Genomic DNA, 18,489 nt, shown 5'->3' on the forward strand with positions numbered 1-18,489 from the left:
ACACACCCATACATCTTCTCCTTCCACTCATCCACCCACCCGCTCACTCACCCATCCTCTCACCCCACCCCATCCGCTCACTCATGCACCCATCATCCACCTACACAATAGGGATGGAGTTCTGACTATACCATGAGGTGAAGACACAGAGCCCCCGCAGAGGGCTCACTGTTTAGCAGGGAAGAGTGAATGCTGGGTAACGTGGGCCAAGGAAGACAGGCCAAGGGAGGCACTGTACTGGGCCCCAGCATCACAATATGAAAATGGACAGAGTTAAGCAAGCTGCCCAGGATGCCCGGGAAGTCAAAGTTCCACGAGGCCAGGGCTATGATGTGCCCCTGAGGAATGGCTCACTGAAAGTCCTCAGGAACAGGACCCTGAAACACTGACCGCTAGGGCTATGTAGATGAAATGCCCAGACAGGAGGACACTTCCATGACCAGAGGAACCAGGACTCCTGTGGGGTCCAGGGCTCGTGTGCGGTTCTGAGAGTCAGATTCCAGGAAGGAGGAGGGGTGCTACAGGTCTCCCTCGCTTTAATCAGGGATGCTTGTGAGGGGAGGTAGGTTTCCGGAATGGCATTTGGTTAATTCAAAAGATGATATTCAAACTATAGGAGGAAGAAACCTGTAGAAGATGTGGGGATGGTGGGAACAGGTGATCCTGAGAGAGAGAGAAATGCCTGGGGAGGAGAAGCAGGAAGAGAAGGCAAAGACATCCTGGGGCCACAGGAGTGTGGCTGCTACAGAGATGGAGGAGGAGTGGACTCCTCAAAGGGGTGGCCTCTGAAGAAGGGAGCTCTGTGAGGAGCAAGGGGCCCTGGAGGATCTGGGTGGGAGTGGGGAAGAGGCTGGACATTCTCCAGGAAAAGAGCAGGGCGCTGTGCTTCTGAGAAGCAGGATGTGCCCTTTGTGCATGTGACAGATGCGTTCCTCACAGCCCGGGATCATTGTGGTCCAGACCACGCCAGGGATGCTCAGGACACAGTACCTGGTGCTTCCTGATGAGCCTAATGGTGACTGTCTCGTCCCCGCCGTAGTCCTGCCCACTCACCAGCGGCCACTGTTCCTCCACCCAGTCCTCCAACTCTGACACATCCAGGAAATACTGCCAAGAATGGTGCCAACTCACCCTGACGATCTCAGATGGGCCCCTCCAGCACCCCTTGAGGGCATCATGCCCTGCTCTCCAGCAGGCAGCACAAAGAGGCTTCTGTGCCCTCGGGCACCAGGCAGCTCCGGGCCCAGACTTCTCCCCACTGACCCAGCTCCCTGAGAGTCCCAGGTCCCGCACACCTCGCTTACAGAGGCTGCCCAACTTTGGCTACTCCCCCAACCCTGTGCTCTCTGCATCCTACCTGCTGGAGAGCAACAACATGCTGCAGGCGCTGGGCCTGCACCTCACATGCCTGCTCCAGCTCTGCCCAGCGGCCTTCCAGCTTCTGGCACTGCTTCATGATATGCTGGGCCTGGGGATGCCCCGAGGCTGCGAGGCTTTGCCCAGAACCCAGCACCCATTGCAGGTGTCCCTGGTGGCCTTTTACCTCTGCCCAGAGTACCTGCCAAAGAAGAGCATGAGGGGCTGCCGCCTCTAGGGCTCCCTTAGCCACACTGTGCCCAGAACAGAGCTGTGGATGCAGCTCTGGGGCCCAATCATGGCAAAACTTACAGGCAGAGAAGGGCTGGAGGCAGGGACTTGGAAATCAGGGCTCCCTGAGGAGTGGCGGTGCAGAGCATCTAGGGTCTGGGAATGGAATGTCAGGGATCCTGGAAGAAAACTGGGACCATTACCTTGTGCTTGCGGAGAAGCCTGTTGGCACCATTCAAGTCTTTGGCAGAGCTGGCGCTGGGTGCTGGCATGTGCTCTGCCACCCATGTGAGCTCCGTGTCACTCAGGTGGTAAAACTGACACAGCTCAACCGAGGCCTGCAGCTGTATTCGCCGGGCGGCCAGATGTCCCTGCAGGGACTCGAACCTGGGTGGAGGGAGGAGATGGGAGAGGCTGGGAACAGGCGAGGTCCAAGGCTCAGTCCTTTCCTCTGAGCAGCCAGGGACCCACGAGGAATGAGGCAGGGGATGCGGAAGCCTCATCTGATGAAGGGGAGGCAGCTGGAGAGGGCCCCAGGTGCAACCTCTCGCCCAGGTGAGCTGGCTGGCTTCAGGCTGTGGGGTGCTTAGGATGTCCGGCTGGGGTCTCTGATCCTCCTATCCCAGGAATGGCTCTACTCATAAGAGAAGGAGGTTTGGACCACCTCAGGGTTTCCCTGCTGGGCTCACTGGGCGAAACCATCTCATGTTCACATGGTGGCAGTTACACACGATAGGATGGAGACAGAAGAAGCAGGCGAGTACCTCTGGAGGTACTTTTGGGTTTCCTCCACGATGGTCTGGGACTTAACCTCCTGGTGGGCCTGGGAGACGAGGGCAGCCATCTTGCTGGCCAGCGCCTGGCTCTCGCCCTCCAGCTGGCGGTGCTGTTTCTGCAGCCTCCGGCTCGAGCCCAGGTCCTGCCCCAATTCTGCACTCTGCAGGGCCCCCTCTAGCTGCTCCATCTTCTCTTTGGCTTCCTGGGGAGGGAGGTGGGCTGCTGCATTAGGCTTTCCATGTCCAGGCTAGCAGGCAGCCCTTCTTGGGCTCTAAGGCTGCAGGGCTTGTAGCACACAGGATTCACCAAGGACTTCTGTCCCTGCCACTGTCCACCCTCCACCCTTGGTGCCCAAACCTCGTCCCAGAGTCTCATGAATACCCCCGACCCCTTACACTTCTTCCTCTCTGGGGGACTCAAGTTGTGCTGACCACACACGGGCACACAGGAGACAACCTGGATTGGCCAATGATGGTTAAAGCCAGGCTTAACGTGCCGGAGGCCAGAGGCCGCCACAGCTGCAGGACTTCCCAGGGCCGCCTGAGTCAGCAGACCACCCAGACTCCTCCTCTCCCCTTCCTGTCCTGTCTGTTCCCAGCCCACCCCAGCCTCAGGCTCCCTCCCTTGCCGTGCCCTGCCCTTCTCTTCGGCTGACCTGCAGCAGCCCCAGGAGCTGGTCCTGTCGCCGAGCCCGCCAGAGCTGCTTCCCAAGCTCCGCCACTTTGCGGTGCAACTCTTCCCACTTGCCACTCAGGCCCTGGAGCGCCGCCTGCACGTCCTCCTGGGCATGGGGCCAGCTGCTCAACAGCCCTCTCCCGACCTGCCGCGGACACAGAGGCCCCGGGTATCCTGTTGAGCTGCGGGTACTGGGAGTGGCAGTGGCGGGCTGGGCCTGGGCGGGGTCGGGGAGTGGGGGTGGCTGTAATATGCACTTCACAGGCAGCAAGGGCTTGGGCTGTTTGTGTGGCCCCAGATCTGTGGGCAGAGGCAGGAGGGCTTTTCTCTGCTGCCCACAAATAGTGTGGGGGGGAGCAGGCACCAGATTGCTGGTGGGAAGGGCTGTGTTCAGGTGGAGGCGGCAGGTTCTGGGGCTGCCTTGGAGAGTTGAGGGGAAGGGAAGATGGCAACTTTCTGGGCCAGTTTGGGTACCAAGACCAAGGGCGCCTGCTGAGTGAAGGGCAAAGCTAGGGGATCATAATTTCATCGTAAGTGAGGTTGATTCTTCCTTCAGGGAGTGTGTTCCATGAAAACATGCTGTGAAGCTGGAGATGTGAAGCCAAGTAGGCCCTGCACCCTGTGCCCAGTGTCCCACACCTGCTGCAGGCCCTCCACGTGCCCACGGGTGGCCCGCAGCTCGCGCTCAACTGCTTCGTGCCACTTGAGTTTCCACAGGATGTTGCCAGGCTCTTGGGAGCACTTGTCCGCCACCATCAACCCCTTCTCCTCCAACCATCGCATCAGCTCCGCCATGTCCTGCTTCCATTCCTGCCCCGGAATAGGGAGAGAGTGGGTGTCACAGAGCGGGGATGAAGACAGGTATGAGGTCCTCTGGGGGAGGGGTTTCAGGGCCCCCAGGGGAAGAGCAGGATGAGGAGCCCATCCAAGGGTGTAAGAGAGTCGAGGCCTGGGGACAGGGAAACCAAGATGGGGAGAAAAATATCTCAAGGAAAACAGCTCAAGAGGCCTGGAGAATCACAGTCCGGCCCCACGGCACCCTGTGCCCAGAGAGAAGGAGCGCTTGGCCAGGTCCCCACCACTCAAGCTGCATCAGATCACATACGGCCCTCTGCATCCAGACAGGCTTAGGCTCCAGAAGGCCTGTGGACTGGCTCAGCTTTGAGCCCCCATGTGGGCAGAATAAATATCTGACAAAGCTAAAGTCTACAGCTGGAGCCCATGGCCCATGCAAGAGCCTGGAGTATGGCTAGAATGGGGACACATGGGGGCGGGGAGCACTGGATGAAGGAGGGTGAGGGGTTATTCAAGAAGCCTAGGCTTTGTGCCCAGTCCTGCCTCTGAGCGGTGTGGTCTCAGCCTCAGTTTTCTTCATCTGGAAACATTAGAGCCATAATGCCTGTCTCAGAAGAGGTGATGGGAGGGTCAGTGACATTAATGTGTGGGGAAGTGCTCTGTCAACTGTAAATTGCTCCACATAGCACAGCTGTTAGTGTGGCAGAGGACTCAGCCTTTGCCCCTAGGGAGGCCTCGGGCACCAGGGCTGGCCCCTCACCTGGAGCTGGAGGGAAGCCAGCAGCTGCCTCCTCCTCTGCTCGCTCCGCTCCTGGACCCTGATCCACTGCACCTGGACCCTCCGCAGCTGCTCTCTGACCCTGGAGGGCAGCGGAGTAGGGGAGGGTATGGGGAGGCTCCACTCCACCTGATGCCCACCCTAAAGGTGGGGCCCACTGAAGTTCAGGGTGCCCCACTGTGCCCCCACTCCCTGCACACTCTCCCAGCCTCAGAGCGACAGGCTGGGTGTGCTAAGAAACCTGGGGCATGCAGGTGCGACCCAGACAGGCCCAGGCTCACTTGTGAGCAGCAGGCTGTTGTCTCTGAGCCAGCTTCTTGCCCCGTCCCTGTAGATCCTCTGCCCGAAGGCCAAGGGCACCCAGGAGCTGTCCAAACTCCTGGTGCCGCTGCAACAGGCTCTGGGCCTCCCCCATGTCCTCCTGGGGATGCAGAGACTGAGGTCATGGCTCGGCGAATGGGGTCAGCACCATCTCACCCACTGAAAATCCAGAGGCCTCCCTCCCAGCCTGGCTTCTAAGCTCCTACTTCCTGGGGAAGTAGCACCCCAGCTGCACACTCCCAACTCCGTACCCCAAGGCTGTCCAGCTGTAGGAGGTTGGCCTCATGGTTGGCACAGGTGGCAATGAAACCATCTACTTCTCGACCAAACCTCTGCAACTCCAGCCCCTCGCGCAGCTGCTGCTGTCTCTGCTCCCAGGCGGCCTTCAACCCCCAGCTTTGCTGGCCCAGGAGCCTTAGAGCACTGGCCACCTCTCGGGAGTCTGCGGAGTCTGAGGCTGCCATGCATTGGCCCTGAGCCTCCAGCTGCTGCAGCCTGTCCAGGACAACAGGCAGAGATGGTCAAACTCTATCTGCTCCTCTGGCCAACCTTCCTCCCCGCTTGCCTCCACATTCTTTCATCTTCAAGTTCTGATGTGAGGGTAACTGGTTAGCCCAGGAGGTTCACATGCCCCGTAAGACAGCGGTGCCCTGGCCCTCTAGTGAGACATCAAATGTAACAAGCCCAGCACAGCACCGGGACTCACTAGTTCCCATGCTCCCTGCCGTGTCACACCTTTGCTTCAGTTGGCGATGCTCACGGTGATGTCCAGGCAAGTGGATACATTGGGACAGCACAAACCAGAAAAAAATCACTCAAACCACTTCCCTGCCCGACTGCAGGGCCCAATGGAGCCTGGAGCGATTAGGAAAGGTGCCCCTCTCTGCTGGGTGCAGCCCATAGACTCACAGCTTGGGAACAGGTAACACCTTTGTGTGAATTAGGAAAAGGCTCCCCTTCCCTGAGCTGATGCAGCCCTGAAGTGGGTAACAGAGTCTAGCGAGCAGGGGCCGGGCTATATTTCAGTGCCTGCTTGGCTACCTGTCAGGCTCCTTCATGTGAGGCACAGCCTGCAGACTGTTTGCAGTGGCCCTGCCTGCCTGACAGGCCTGAACCATCATCCCTGCAGGAAATGAGGTGGCATCGCCATACCAAGGAGCTAGGTGTCCCAGGGGGGCCCTGAGCCATTTGACTCCAGGGGCCAGTGGGGTCCTCATTACTCATAATAGGTGTGGAGGCTAGGCCTCCCTGGCAAAGCAATCCACCAGGCCCACCTGGATGGGGTATGGTCAGGCCTGGACTGGACAGAACCTTCTAGGAAGCTCAGATTCTGCTCTGGGTCCCTCCCCAAAGTATGTAGGATGCCTGACAAGTCCTTGGTTAGACCCTACTCTTTGTAAACCTGCCTCAAGCACCATGCCAGACACCAGCCCGGGCCACTCCCTCGGGTGCAAGCTGCTTCATGCCTCTCCCTTTCTGGTGCCCCATCCCCACCAGCCGTGGCCAGCCTGAAGTGTGCCCTGTCTGCCCTCCTGTCCTGACCTCTCCTGAAGCAGGCGGATCTCCTCCAGCAGGTCTCGGTGCTCCCCCAGCAGCCGCTGGGCTGAGGCCACGTCCGCTGCATCCTCCTCGCTGAGCAGCCGAGCCCGGACGCTGTCCGCCCACAGCAGTAGTCGCCGGCTGTCCTGCAGGAAGGTCTGGCGGGTCTGCGCCTCGGCCTGGGCCCGGGCCCGTTGGGCCCCTTGCTGCTGCACTTGCTCCAGCAGCCCCTGCAGCGCCTCCACCTGTCCCTCTAGGGACTGGCTCTCTGCGGGGCCCAACTCCTTGACTCTGGGAGACAAGGCCCACCGCCCAGTCAGTGTGCCGCCCTGGACCCAGAGCCCAGGGCTGTGCTCCCCAGGGAAAGTGGTGGCAACTCTAAACCCCTCCTCGCCCTCGACCCAGGGGCAGCAAGCATGTGTGGCTCTCCCCTGCACCATGAGCATTTCCTCATGTGGTTCCCCAACCTGTGTCCCTGCCCTTTGGACAGCACATCTTGCCCATCCTCCCCACTCCAGTTTCTGCCCTCTTCCTCATTTCACAACCCTGCTCAGGCCTTCACTGTGCCAAACCCAGGCCGTACTTAATCGCTGCCCTTTGCAGATAGTGAATGCCTCTCTCCAGCGCTAGCATCTTCTGCCGGTCCACTTGCAGGATGTGGTGGCTGTCCTCTAAGTGCCCCAGCTCCAGGGTTTTTAGCTGGAGCATCATGTCTTGCAGCTGGACCCGTGTGGATCCACACTCCTGCAGAAAACTGCACATATGCATGGAGCATGCCAGCTGTGTTTCCTTTTCTTTCTTCAGGGCCTCCAGCTGCTCCCACCTGGGCAGAGGGAACAGGGATGTCTCCATCACAGGGGCACCTCCCCATCCATCCTGGGGCCTTGGCCAAAGGCTCACATGACAGAGGCTGCCAGGCTGGCTGTCCCCACGCCCTCTGTCTCTGACACGTCCGGGAGTCAGGCGAGCAGACATTCAGGCCCAGGCACTGCATCCAGCCTTCCCCTATTATCCTGCACTCCTTCCTCATTCTCACCTTTGGCTCAGTTCCTCCTGCTTTTGCTGGATTTGGGGGGAGTCTCCAGGACATCTCTGCTTCAGCTGCTCAGCGGAGTTGCTAACCTCAGCCCAGAGGCCTCTTCCCACAGCCAGGGTAGTGAGGAAGTTCTGGGGAAAGGAGGTTCCAGGCCTTGAGGGGGCTTTTTCTCTTTCCACACTCCCCTTAAGACTAGGAATGACCTCAGATATGCTCTGCTACAGAGATGTTTGAGCTGCATTCCTTTGAAAGGACAGTGATCTGCACCCTTAAAGGCCTAGGAGGATCCTTTAAAAATTCAAGGTCAGGGACAATGTGGATAGAACTTGACGGCATTATGTTAAGTGAAACAGGTCAGATGGAGAAAGACAAATACCATATGATCTTCCTTACATGTGAAATCTTAAAAAAAAAAAAAAAAAAAAAACCAAACCCCCAAACCAAACCAAAACAACAATAACAAAAAACAAGCTTATAGATTCAGAGAACAGACTGGTGGTTGCCAGAGGAGAGGAGTGGAGAGAGGGTGAAATGGGTGGAGAGAGGGTGAAATGGGTGGAGAGAGTTTGAAAGGTACAAATTTACAGTCATAAAATAAATAAGTCATGGGGATGTAATGTACAGCATGGCAACTATAGTTAAGAATACTGTATTGCATATTTGAACATTGGTAAAAGAGTAAATCTTAAAAGTTCTCATCACTAGGGAAGAATTCCATAACTGTATATATGGTGATGGATATTAACTAGATTTATTGTTGCGATCATTTTCCAATATATACAAACACTTAATTATTATGTTGGACATCTGAAATAATATAATATTGTGTGCGAAAGATACCTCAATTAAGAAAAATTCAAGGCCAGCTCCATCCCTGCCAGGACCACATCTAACCCGGAGCCCTGAGGCAAGGAGTGAATAGCAGGGAGGCAGAGGCAAGGTGGGGAGGGGGGAGGACAGGAATATGGAGGGGCAGTGGGGCCAGGCAGCTAAGGCTCCCCATACTGTACCTCATACTTGAGCTGCATGACCTCCAAGTTGTCGGCCTGGGGCCGCAGAGTTCGGAATTGGGCTGTCTGGGTTTCCAGCCAGGACTGCAGCTCCCCACATGAGCCATAGAAGCCAAACAGGGCCACCACTTCCTCCAACCGGGCCCTGCGGTGCTAAGAGGCCGGCCCAGAGGTCAGTGCCCATCACTGGGTGCTCAGAGGAGGTCACTATCACCCCTCCATGCCAGCAGAGCCCAGAGCTGGGACAGAAATGGTCCCTGTCCCCCTGCTGGGTCTGTGCCCTCTGTCAGAGGTAAGGGCAAGGAGCTGGCGTAGGGCAGAGGGCCCCGGCAGTGTATACTCTTCAGATCTTGTCCTGCTCATGCCCTTTGGCTCTCAGGAACAAGCCATGCTTCTCCCACAGGGCCTGCTCACCGGCCCTGCTCCTCTCGGGCTCTCCTCTAGCCACTTACTTGCTACTCCCTGGCCTTACTGCTATGCCCCAAGCACCCTGGCCCTCACTCCTCCACTGGGCCTCTTTCCTGCCTTGCACAGGTGCTGCCTAGAACACTCCTCCCCGCTCTCTCCCCCTGCCCTCCCCCTAGCTCCACCTGCTCCCAGCTTCTCACTGTTCAAGTCTCAGCCTAAATGTCCTTCTCTCAGAGACGCCTACCCCCACACCCCAGCCTGACCTGGGCTGCCCTCTCACGCTCCCATCACACCCCCATCCATCTAACGAGTTGTTTCACATCTTCTCCGCCATGATATAAACTCCCCGAAGGCAGGGCGCACGGCCAGTCACTGCTCCGTCCCTGGGCTCACAGCTCAGAGTCGCGTACAGAGGAGTGGCAACGTGAATATTTCTTGAACAAGGAGCATTACCTCTGCCAGAGCCCGTAGGCCCTCATAGTCCTGGCTCAAGTGGTCCTGTGTCTGGAGGATGGTGTTAGGGTCAAAGTCTGGGTCAGGCTCATCTGTGAGGACCATCTCCTGGTTGCCCCGGGGGCCAGAGTAGCAGGAAACCTCATGCCAGGCCACTGGGTTTCTTGGGCCTTCCCTTGGAGAGCTCGGGGCAGACACCACCTGTGCCGACAGGGTAGATAGAGGGCAGTGTGTCTGGAGGGGACTCCCGGCAAGCAGCAGAAGGCTTGGTGGGGGTGAGGAGGCAGTGGCGGTACCTGGGACTTCTGTTCCATGATGGGGCCGATGGGCACTGTGGCCTGGCAGCCCTTCCAATCCTTCAGTTCCCAGGTGTCGGGCTCCATGTGGTACAGGGGCTGCAGGGCCTCTCCTGGGAGCTGGGTGAAGCGCGCCCCTGCGGGAGCACAGGTTCTAAGGGCCATGCTGGTCCTGCTCCTCTGCTTGATTTGGGAGCTGGCCAGTGGGGACGGGCCGGGGGATTATTTATTACTTAGCCCTGTGGGGGCTAGAAGAGGATGAGGGGCGGGACTTCCTGTCCAGGGGCTTACAATCTTCTCAGGCTTGCAAGCCCACAGACTTGGAGCCAGAGGGATACTTCCCAGGACCGTGCAGAGATAAGCTGAATGTGCACTGTGTGAAATAAATACTATGGGGGTGTCTAGGGGCGGGCGGAGGGGATGACTGGAACAGTCTGGGGCTGCTGGGAAAGATTTCAAGGACAAGGTAGGCCTCAGTGAGCCCTGCTGGGGGAGTAGCATTTGCAGAGTGGGAGGCAAAGTGGTTCTGGTGGCAGGAGCTGGGGCAGAGATGGGTAGGGGAAGCAACAGGCTGGCTCTTCTGAGGGGGGAGGATGAGCATCTTGCCTCCATCCCTCTGTGCCTCTGGCAGCTTGAGGGGACTGAAGAAAAGGAATAGGCACAGAGAAAGACTGAAAATGGGGGAAAAAAGAGTTGTTCAGATCCATTCCTCCCTCTTTGGTGGGAGGCTATAGCTCAGTGGTAGATCACATGCTTAGCATGCACAAGGTCCGGGGTTCAATCCCGAGTCCCTCCTCCAAAAATAAATAAATAAACCTAATTACCTCCCCCGATTCCCCCCAAAAGAGACTGGAAAGGGGGGAAAAAAAGGAAGACTCAGAATTTCAGACAGCTCCACATCTTTCTGCTGAGCCCCAAGTGGCCTTTCCTTAACTTCCTCCCTTCAGTCCTTAGAGATGCCACAGAGAACCACATGGAATAAATTTATGAAGCTCTGTTAAGGTTCCCACATGGGGTCTTGGCCTTGTACCTCTGCAGATGAAGCTCATCTGGTCCTGAGGGCACTCTGCCTGGTGCTGGCTGCCCGGCACTGCCAAAATGCGGGTTCCAACCCGGGGTCTCCCGGTCGCATGCCCATCAACTCTGCTCCAGCCTTCTGGGGGCTCCCTCTGTATGGAGGAGGGAAAGCTCTGCTTAGCTGCCAAAGTGGCGCCTACTCCCAGCAGAGAGGGCATCTCTGCACCAACCCACCAGCATTATTAGGCAAAGCAAGGGTCTGAAAATACCAGGGACAAGGAGTAACCCCTCTATCAATGCCAAGGGGGCTGGGCAGGTGAGGACACAAAAGAAGGATAAGGTTCCTTGCATTCATTCATTTAAAAAATTAACTCAAGCAGGCCACACAGAACAGGAGGAAGGCAATACCAAAAGCAATATGCGTTAGTATAATGCAAGGGCTAGGCTAGGAGCTAAACATCATAGCTACACAGTGAGGGATAAGGTGGAAACAGCCCTGGACCAGGAGTTGGGAGGCCTCTCCAGCAGGTCTTAGGGCAGGAATTTGGTCTCTGTGGAACTTGGTTACCTCATCTGTAAAGTGAGGGGGCTGGACCAGACTACTTCTAACACACTGTGAATCTATTTTCAAAAATTGTTAATTGTGTGCTCCAGGGAATAAATAAACGCAAAGGAAAAGGGTTAGCTCAACTTCAGCTAACTTAGAATCATAGACCTTTCGGACCTGGTAGTCTGGTCCTGGTAGTCAGGACCAGGACCAGGACCAGGACCAGAATCCCAGTCAGCTGCCGACTAGCCACCAGGCCCCGTCCTAAGATATGAGGACTTGAGCTGCAGCTCTGCGGGTGCATGGGACATGGCTGGGCAGAGGGAGGGTGTGCGGGACATGGTGCTTCCTTAGGATGAGTAAAGGGGCCAAATGAGAGCACAGGGTCTGAGGGCCATGATTTACACATCTTGAGCTACATATATGCTTCTTGAAAGATAAGCATAAACCCTCATAGGGCTGGATCAACCTGCCCACCAGGTAGGTATGTTTTTTTAAAGACTGTAGGCTTAATGAACTGCAGAGGTGGGGTTCAGAAAGCAGTCTGCTGTAGTGATTAAGCCACCCAAAGCCTACAAGGGCCAAGTCAGGAGAGAGAGCTCAACAGGGCTGCAGGTGAAGGGTCAGTCTTAGGCCTGGTGGAGACAGTAAAGGGACACTCCTGGAGGAACCTGAACAGTGCCTGGAAACTGGTGGACGAAGTGAGCAACACCAAACTACACTTGGATGGCCTCCAATCATGGGCAGACAGGACTCCACTAACTCAAGGCGGGGTTGGGGGAGGTGGGTGGCAGGGGAGATGCTGCTGAGGAGGGATGTGCACCCTGGAGCCCAGAGAAAGCCCGCAATTTCCGGTTCAGGGGCCACAAAAGCCCTCCCATTTCCACCCTCTGTGTGACCGAGGGACGAAGGGCACAGCACGTGCATTTGGTATCCGAAGCCTGTGGGTCTGGGTCCCTGCCCAGTTGGTCCCCACGCACCAGGAGTGACGCCCGGGCCGCTGCCGCCCGCGCCTGCTCGTCCAGTCGCCGCAGCTCGGCCCCGAAGGCCCACAAGGAGCGCTCCTGCCGCAGATGGCGCCGCAGCAAGGCTTCGGCGGCCGCCTGGTCCTGCCCAAAAGACGAGCTCTCCAGCGTCAACCGCCGCTCCCGGAGCCACGTGGCCACCTCTGACACGTCAGCGAAGTACTGCGGGGAGGAGGGCAGGCTGGGCACTGGCCCACCTCGCACGCCACGCCCGGCCGCCCGCTGCCCGCCCGCTCCGCTACCTGCTGGACAAGCAGCGCTGCCTGCAGCCGCGCTCCCCGCCCCGCCGCCAGGGCCTGGAGCCGCTGCCACGCGCCGTGCACCGCCTCGGCCCTCTCTCGGGGATCCGGCCGCGTTGGGGGCCCGTGCGCACTCAGGTCGCGTCCCCTCTGCACGAGATCAGCGCACAAGGCCTGGCGGCGGCAGAGCTCAGCTTCCAGGACCTGGAGGAGCGCAGAATAAGGAGCTAGTTGAGAAGGGTGGCAGGGCAGGGAGGGGGGAACTGACAGGGTGCAGGGTAGCAGGTACCTTGTGTTTCTGCAGAGCCGCTGAGATCTGGCTGAGATCCTTGCCCAGGGCTGCATCCTCCATCAGCTGTCTGCACTCCCTCAACCAGGCTTCCTCCTCCTCACAGTCGTGCAGGAGCTCTGCCCTCTGCAGGGTCTGCTCCAGCAAGGCCCTCCTGAGGGACAGTAAGGGCCATCGAGGGGCTGGGGGAGTCATGGGGCTTGGGGAGGGGGTTCCCCACCAGGCTTAGATACTCCTCCTTAGACAGGAGTTTTCTTTTCCTTGGATGACTCAACAGAGGAGACAGAGGCCTTGAGGGGTGAGGGTCAGCATAGAGGAAGTCGCAGGTAGCAGTATTTTATCCTGGGCAAGAGGTAATTTGGGTTACAGAAAGTTCTGGAGAAGTTAGGGGAGTTCAGGGGAGCTCTTACCGGGACCTGGCAAGAGACACGAGGCTCTGGTGGAGCTGGGCCAGTGCCCTGGCCTTGGCCTGCAGCACCTCCACACTAGTGCCCAGGGAAGAGTCCAGCTCTGTTGTCTGGTGGGCAAGATAGCTCACATGGGCTCCATGGGCTGAGAGCTGGGCCTCCAGCAGGTCATGCCTCTGCAGAAGCTCCACTACCTCTGCCAGCTGCTGCCCACTGGCCGTGGAGCTGGCCAGCACCTGGCCAGGGATGGACGAGGGGTTATTAAAGTCCCAGAGTGCTGAGTCCCCGTGAGTGCTAGGGCTGGCACAGCCTGCTGTGTTTCCCAGGTGTTGGCTGGTCCGGAGCCCACCTGCAGCTCATTGAGCTGGTTGGAGGCAGTTTCTACCTCCTGCAGCAGGCTCAGCACAGCCTGCATGCCTGCCATCTGCTTCCTCTGTCCTTGGAGACGCTGAAGCAGCCTCTCCCAGCGCTGAGTGATCTCCAGTTGCCTGGGGGACACGAGAATTAGGGTGATGTCCACAGGACTGGGGCATGGAAGATACCTCGGGGTGCATAGTTGGTGGTGGTGGGTCTTGGCTATGCTGGAGGGGCCTGAGTTCCGTGGCTGGGGCTGTGAGCATCCTACCCTGGGGCAGTTGGGGTAGTGTCCCCAGGATTTAGACAAAGGCAGAGAATCTGGAAGGAGGGCCTGGGAGGTCCCGACATCCAGAGTGATCATTGTAAGACAAAAGTTAGATTGTGTCACTCCTCTGCTCCAGCCCTGCTGTGATTTCCTATCCTTGCTATGCCCTGCAGGGCCCAGCACTATCTCTGCTCGCACCCCTCACCCCCACATCTCCCTGATATCAACTCCAACTTGTTCACGTGGCCAACACTGGCGTCTGTGCTGTTTTTCAAACATGCCAGGTATGTGCCCACCTTGGGACACTGAGCTAGCCGTTCCCTCTTCCTAGTAGAGTCCGTCCCCCTGTCTGTATGGCTTCTTCTCACTTCTTTCTGGTCTTTGCTCAAAAGTGAACCTTCTCTGACCACCCAATCTAACCTCCTCCCCCCACCTTGGCACCCCATATCCCCTCTTCTGCTTTATTATTTTTTAAAACCACTATCTCACATGTTATGTATTTTTCTGTTCTCCTTAGTAGTATGTAAGCTCTTTTAGGGGAGGGATTTTTGTTTGTCCTCTTCACTGCTAAATTTCCATCACCTAGAACAGTACTTGGGACATAGTAGGCACTCCATAAATGCTTGTTTAGTAAATGAATTAATAAGAGGCTCTCTAGAAAGGACAGTGCTTTACCAAAAGGGATCCATTATGGATGGTAGAATTTCAGGCATCAGTGGGAGCTAGATTTTTTTTTTTAAAGGGAGCCTTGAACCCATAAGTCACTCCCTCCTCTGTGGCCAGGAATGGGCAAATGTAAAGACAGGGGTATGGTAGTAAGGCCCTAGTCTGTTTTGAAGACGGTTCATGTGTTCGGGGCTCACCTGCAGGCCACATCTGCCCAGCCGTGGTAGTGCTCCTGCTGGAGGATGTGCGCAACTTCGGCTAGGGCCTGGAAGCGCCCCTCCTGGGGCAGGATGCTGGCCTCCAGCATGCCCAGCCTCTGGGCGGCCACTTCCATTGTGGCCGGGCTGGCTGGCAGGGCTGTGACCTGGTCCAGCACCTGCTCTGTGTCTGCCAGAAAGCTCTCCCGGAGGGCCGCCTTACGCTGGAAGCGCCGGGCTAGGGTTTCCAACCGCTCTAGTTGCAGGAGCCTCTGCTGCAGGGCCTGGCTCCTTGAGGCCTCTGCCCGCTCCAGGCCTGCCCAGCGCTGGGACAGCTCCACAGGGCCCAGGCCCTCGTGAGGCAGGAAGGGCCTGCGGTTCTGGGCTCGGAGTGCCGTCTGCAGCCGGAAGAGCAGGGCCTCTGTGGCCCCTCGCTGCTGCAGCCGCGGTGGCTTCTCCTGGGTGCGGAAGGCGGCAAAGGCCACCAGTAGCTGGCGCATGGCCAGCAGGGTGTCTGGGAAATCCCGCGCCTCCAGCTGTACCTGCTTCTCCGCAATCCAGCAAAGCAGGTCGGCCACCAGCTGCTCGTACTGGGTCTGCAGAGCTTCTGTCTCCTGGAGCTGAAGCAGGATCTGGAGGGGATGAGAAGGGGTCAGGGCGGCACCTCAGGACAGGCCCTGGAATCCAGGCCCTGGAAGCCCTCCCCTTTGGAGTGCTGAGTGCCAGCCGCTTGCCCAGGTGGGCAGCAGCTTCCCTCAGCTGAGGATGCACTAAAGGGAGGGTCCTCCCCGCCCCCAGAGAAGCAGGTCTGCCTCCATTCCACACTCAGAACTTGGAGTGTGGGGCTTCTGTCCTGTCTGCCTCTGTATTATCTTACCTCATTTGGCCTCAACTCTAGGGGTGCTATCCTTCTGAGCCTTTTCCCCCCTCCCTGAGGCCCCCACACCCCTAAAGCAGCTCAGAGCCCTTTGCCTGGATCCCCTCTCCCAGGCCCAGCTGAGACACCCACCCTGAGAACAGCCCTCCCAGGCCTCAGCCTCTGCCATCGTGCCCAGAGGGTAAGAAAGCCCCCCAAAAACATGGACTCAGCCAGCGGAGCCGCTCTGTGCTTGTCCTTGCAGATGCCAGCTCTCTAAGCCTTTTAATCCCATTAGGAGCTCAACAGCCTAGGAGCAGAGGGGGCGGGGCCGGGGGCAGGAAGAGGTGCCGCTCCCCCGGCAGTCCTGTGTGCCAGGCACTGTGCTCATGCTCCCGTGAACACTCAGAGCAGCCTTCTGTTACCCAAGATTAATTATCTATTACCCAGGCGGTGGCGTCTTCTTTTCACAGATGGGATGCAGTAAAGTTAGGTGACATGGCGAAGGCTACTAGGCAGCTAGAAAGGGGCAGAGGCAGCCTTCAAACCCAGGTGTGTCTGACTCCGTAGCCCACTTTCGCCCCACCTCTCCTCGGTGCCACCTTCCCTTTGTCACCAACCTTCGAGAGTCTCCTCTGGACAGTCTGCTCCTGATGCAGGCGGGAGAAGTGGTGGTAGTAGAGGGAGACGTAAGTCATGATGGACCGCTCATCAGGCTGCAGGGCCGCCACGTCCTCGGGGTCTAGCAGCTGAGCGATACCCAGGTCCTGCTCAGCCACGCAGAAAGCACAGTGGAGGTTGTGCAGTGGGCGGTCGGGTCGCAGGGAGCTGTAGTCAAGCAGGTCAGGCCTGGGCGGAGAGCAGGCAGGGCTCTTCACCGGAGTAATTGATTGCTTGGGTTTAAGTGGACTTGTTAAAAAGGCAAACCAGCTCTTACTGATCACAACTGATCATTACCATCACAACTGATGTGCATCAGTTTCCCCTGATGATTATTTGAGACCACAGCTGAAGGAATAGGGCTTGGATAGAGCTCAGGAGCCAGGCTCCTGGGTAGGGGGAGAAACTCCAAAAGGTCAAGTACTTGATAGGGAGAGGAATGAAAACGGAATCAGGGTCACAGAGGGTGGAGGAAGGCAGATTAAAGGCAAACCTGGCCAATTCCATGGAGTGGGGAGAGGTAGCAAAGACCAGGGCCTCAGCTGTCAGCCATCTCTACCTCTGTGCCTAGCACAGGGGCCAGAGGGACGTGGAAGGATGGGCAGGTTGAGGACTCGAGTCCTGGAGCAGTTGGCTCAGTGGAGGGAGGCCTCTGGGAAGGAGGCTGAGGAGGGTGCTGGGTCCCCTCCCTCATGCACCTGTGGGCATGGATGAGGGCACTGAAGCCAAGCCCATCACTCCAGCTTCGGGAGAAGTCGGTGATGTTGACGCAGGCATAGCCGGCCGTCTTCCGCTGGCACCAGACCAGCAGGGCTTCCTTGGAGGACAGGAGGGCTGCGCTGGCCCCAAACTCCTCCTGGAAGGACAGGGCAGCAGGTCGTCATGCAGGTACGGGAAGGGGACAGCAGAGCCTGCAGGAGAGGCAGTCTGGGCATGGTTGGGATCCTGCTCCCCCCACCTGGAGGCGGTACGGACTGCCCTCTCTTCGTAGCATCTAATTGTACTTGCTTTCACTTATGGTGGGCAGGGATAAGAGGTGTGAGAGAAAGACTCCTTTCAAAGAAGCAAGGTGCTTGAAAGCTGTCGCCTCTGAGCAGCTGGCTTTGAGTCACAACTGGTGACAACAGCAGCAGTAGCTCTTGTTTCTCTGGCCCTTCTGATGCCCTGGGCACTGTGCTCACTGACCCTTGGCTGCATGGAATTGAGGCTGGGCTCGTCATGGCGGGCTTCCTGCCAGCCAGGCACCAGGCCCACACAAGTGGCTTTTCGCCCTCACAGCCCTCTGAGGGAGGCACTGTTAGTATTTACTTGCTATGGACGGCGCCGTGAGGTGCAGTGAGACTGGGACACTGCCCTGGGTTCCCCAGCTCATAGGGGAGGGTTTCTCTTGATCCAGAAATGTCTGACAGAGAGCCCGCCTGTCTGTCCCTTCAACGTCTCAGGCTGGGCTGCTTCTTAGGACTGGAAAATGACCATCTATATTTGGTTTCAATCCCCGCATATTCCTCTGGTTGATAATTTCCTTTATTCTGCGTCTGCCCACCTGCCCCCTCCCCATCCCTCTTTCACTCAGGGCTTCTTCCCCTCCCCCTTCCCGGCTTCTACTTCTTTCCCTGCCTCCCTGCCTTCCATTCCTCATCCCTGTAGTCCTCAGTGGTTCTCTCCTTCTGTCCACTCCTTTCTCGCCAATCACACGGCCCAGAGTTCTCATCTCCTTTCTCCCCTCTGCTAATTCCTGTTTATAAACTCAGAGTGTCAAAGCACAGCGGGCTGCATTTCCTTCCCTGCCCTTGGGGCCCCCGGAGCTTGGGGAGGAAGGACAGGTGGGTGGCAGCGCAGGGGAGGGGGAGGGGGAAAGGGCCCCGGGCCTGGAGCCTGGCTCTGCCACAGCCAGGCCGGCCCAGACACCCTGAGCACTGCACTAGGCTGGCGGACAAGAACCAGGAGAGATTCTGGGGACAAGCATGTGAAGGAGCAGGGTCAGCCTGGCCCCAGACACACCTGAGTTTGGCAGGGAGCAGGGCCTGAGCAGGCTGCGGGCAAGCAGAGCCAGCTGGGTGGTTGGTGGCTAATCAGGGGATGATGTGGACCTGCTACTCCCAAGGGAGAGGGCAGCAGCGGCACCTGGAACTGTCTGAGGGTACTGGGTAGGGGAGCAGAGCTTCCTGGAAGGGCTTGAGGTCAGTGAGAAATTCACCCACCCATTCATTTGCCACATAGGTGCTAGGCTCTGGGCATGCAGACAGGCAGGGCCCTTGCTTGCCTGGGGCTCACAGTCCCATCATGAGG

General features: G+C 57.9%; 1 protein-coding gene across 1 annotated transcript in view; it reads right to left on the reverse strand.

Annotated features, from left to right (window-relative positions):
• SPTBN5 (spectrin beta, non-erythrocytic 5) overlaps positions 1-18,489 on the reverse strand; it is a 46,710-nt gene that overhangs the window by 23,711 nt on the left and 4,510 nt on the right. The window contains exons 5-28 of the mRNA XM_074366589.1: positions 16,899-17,056; positions 16,161-16,389; positions 14,685-15,316; positions 13,549-13,687; positions 13,203-13,435; positions 12,793-12,946; positions 12,507-12,707; positions 12,220-12,426; positions 10,706-10,844; positions 9,676-9,812; positions 9,380-9,580; positions 8,519-8,671; positions 7,509-7,639; positions 7,056-7,295; positions 6,476-6,763; positions 5,185-5,428; positions 4,894-5,033; positions 4,595-4,694; positions 3,679-3,849; positions 3,020-3,184; positions 2,352-2,566; positions 1,791-1,974; positions 1,358-1,558; positions 991-1,107 (exon numbers count right to left, since the gene is read on the reverse strand). Of these exons, the coding sequence (XP_074222690.1) occupies positions 991-1,107; positions 1,358-1,558; positions 1,791-1,974; positions 2,352-2,566; positions 3,020-3,184; positions 3,679-3,849; positions 4,595-4,694; positions 4,894-5,033; positions 5,185-5,428; positions 6,476-6,763; positions 7,056-7,295; positions 7,509-7,639; positions 8,519-8,671; positions 9,380-9,580; positions 9,676-9,812; positions 10,706-10,844; positions 12,220-12,426; positions 12,507-12,707; positions 12,793-12,946; positions 13,203-13,435; positions 13,549-13,687; positions 14,685-15,316; positions 16,161-16,389; positions 16,899-17,056 (4,779 nt within the window). The remainder of the gene's footprint in view (positions 1-990; positions 1,108-1,357; positions 1,559-1,790; positions 1,975-2,351; positions 2,567-3,019; positions 3,185-3,678; positions 3,850-4,594; positions 4,695-4,893; positions 5,034-5,184; positions 5,429-6,475; positions 6,764-7,055; positions 7,296-7,508; positions 7,640-8,518; positions 8,672-9,379; positions 9,581-9,675; positions 9,813-10,705; positions 10,845-12,219; positions 12,427-12,506; positions 12,708-12,792; positions 12,947-13,202; positions 13,436-13,548; positions 13,688-14,684; positions 15,317-16,160; positions 16,390-16,898; positions 17,057-18,489) is intronic.

The sequence above is a fragment of the Camelus bactrianus genome, chromosome 6 (genome assembly GCF_048773025.1).
Source record: "Camelus bactrianus isolate YW-2024 breed Bactrian camel chromosome 6, ASM4877302v1, whole genome shotgun sequence".
Lineage (NCBI taxonomy): Eukaryota > Metazoa > Chordata > Mammalia > Artiodactyla > Camelidae > Camelus > Camelus bactrianus.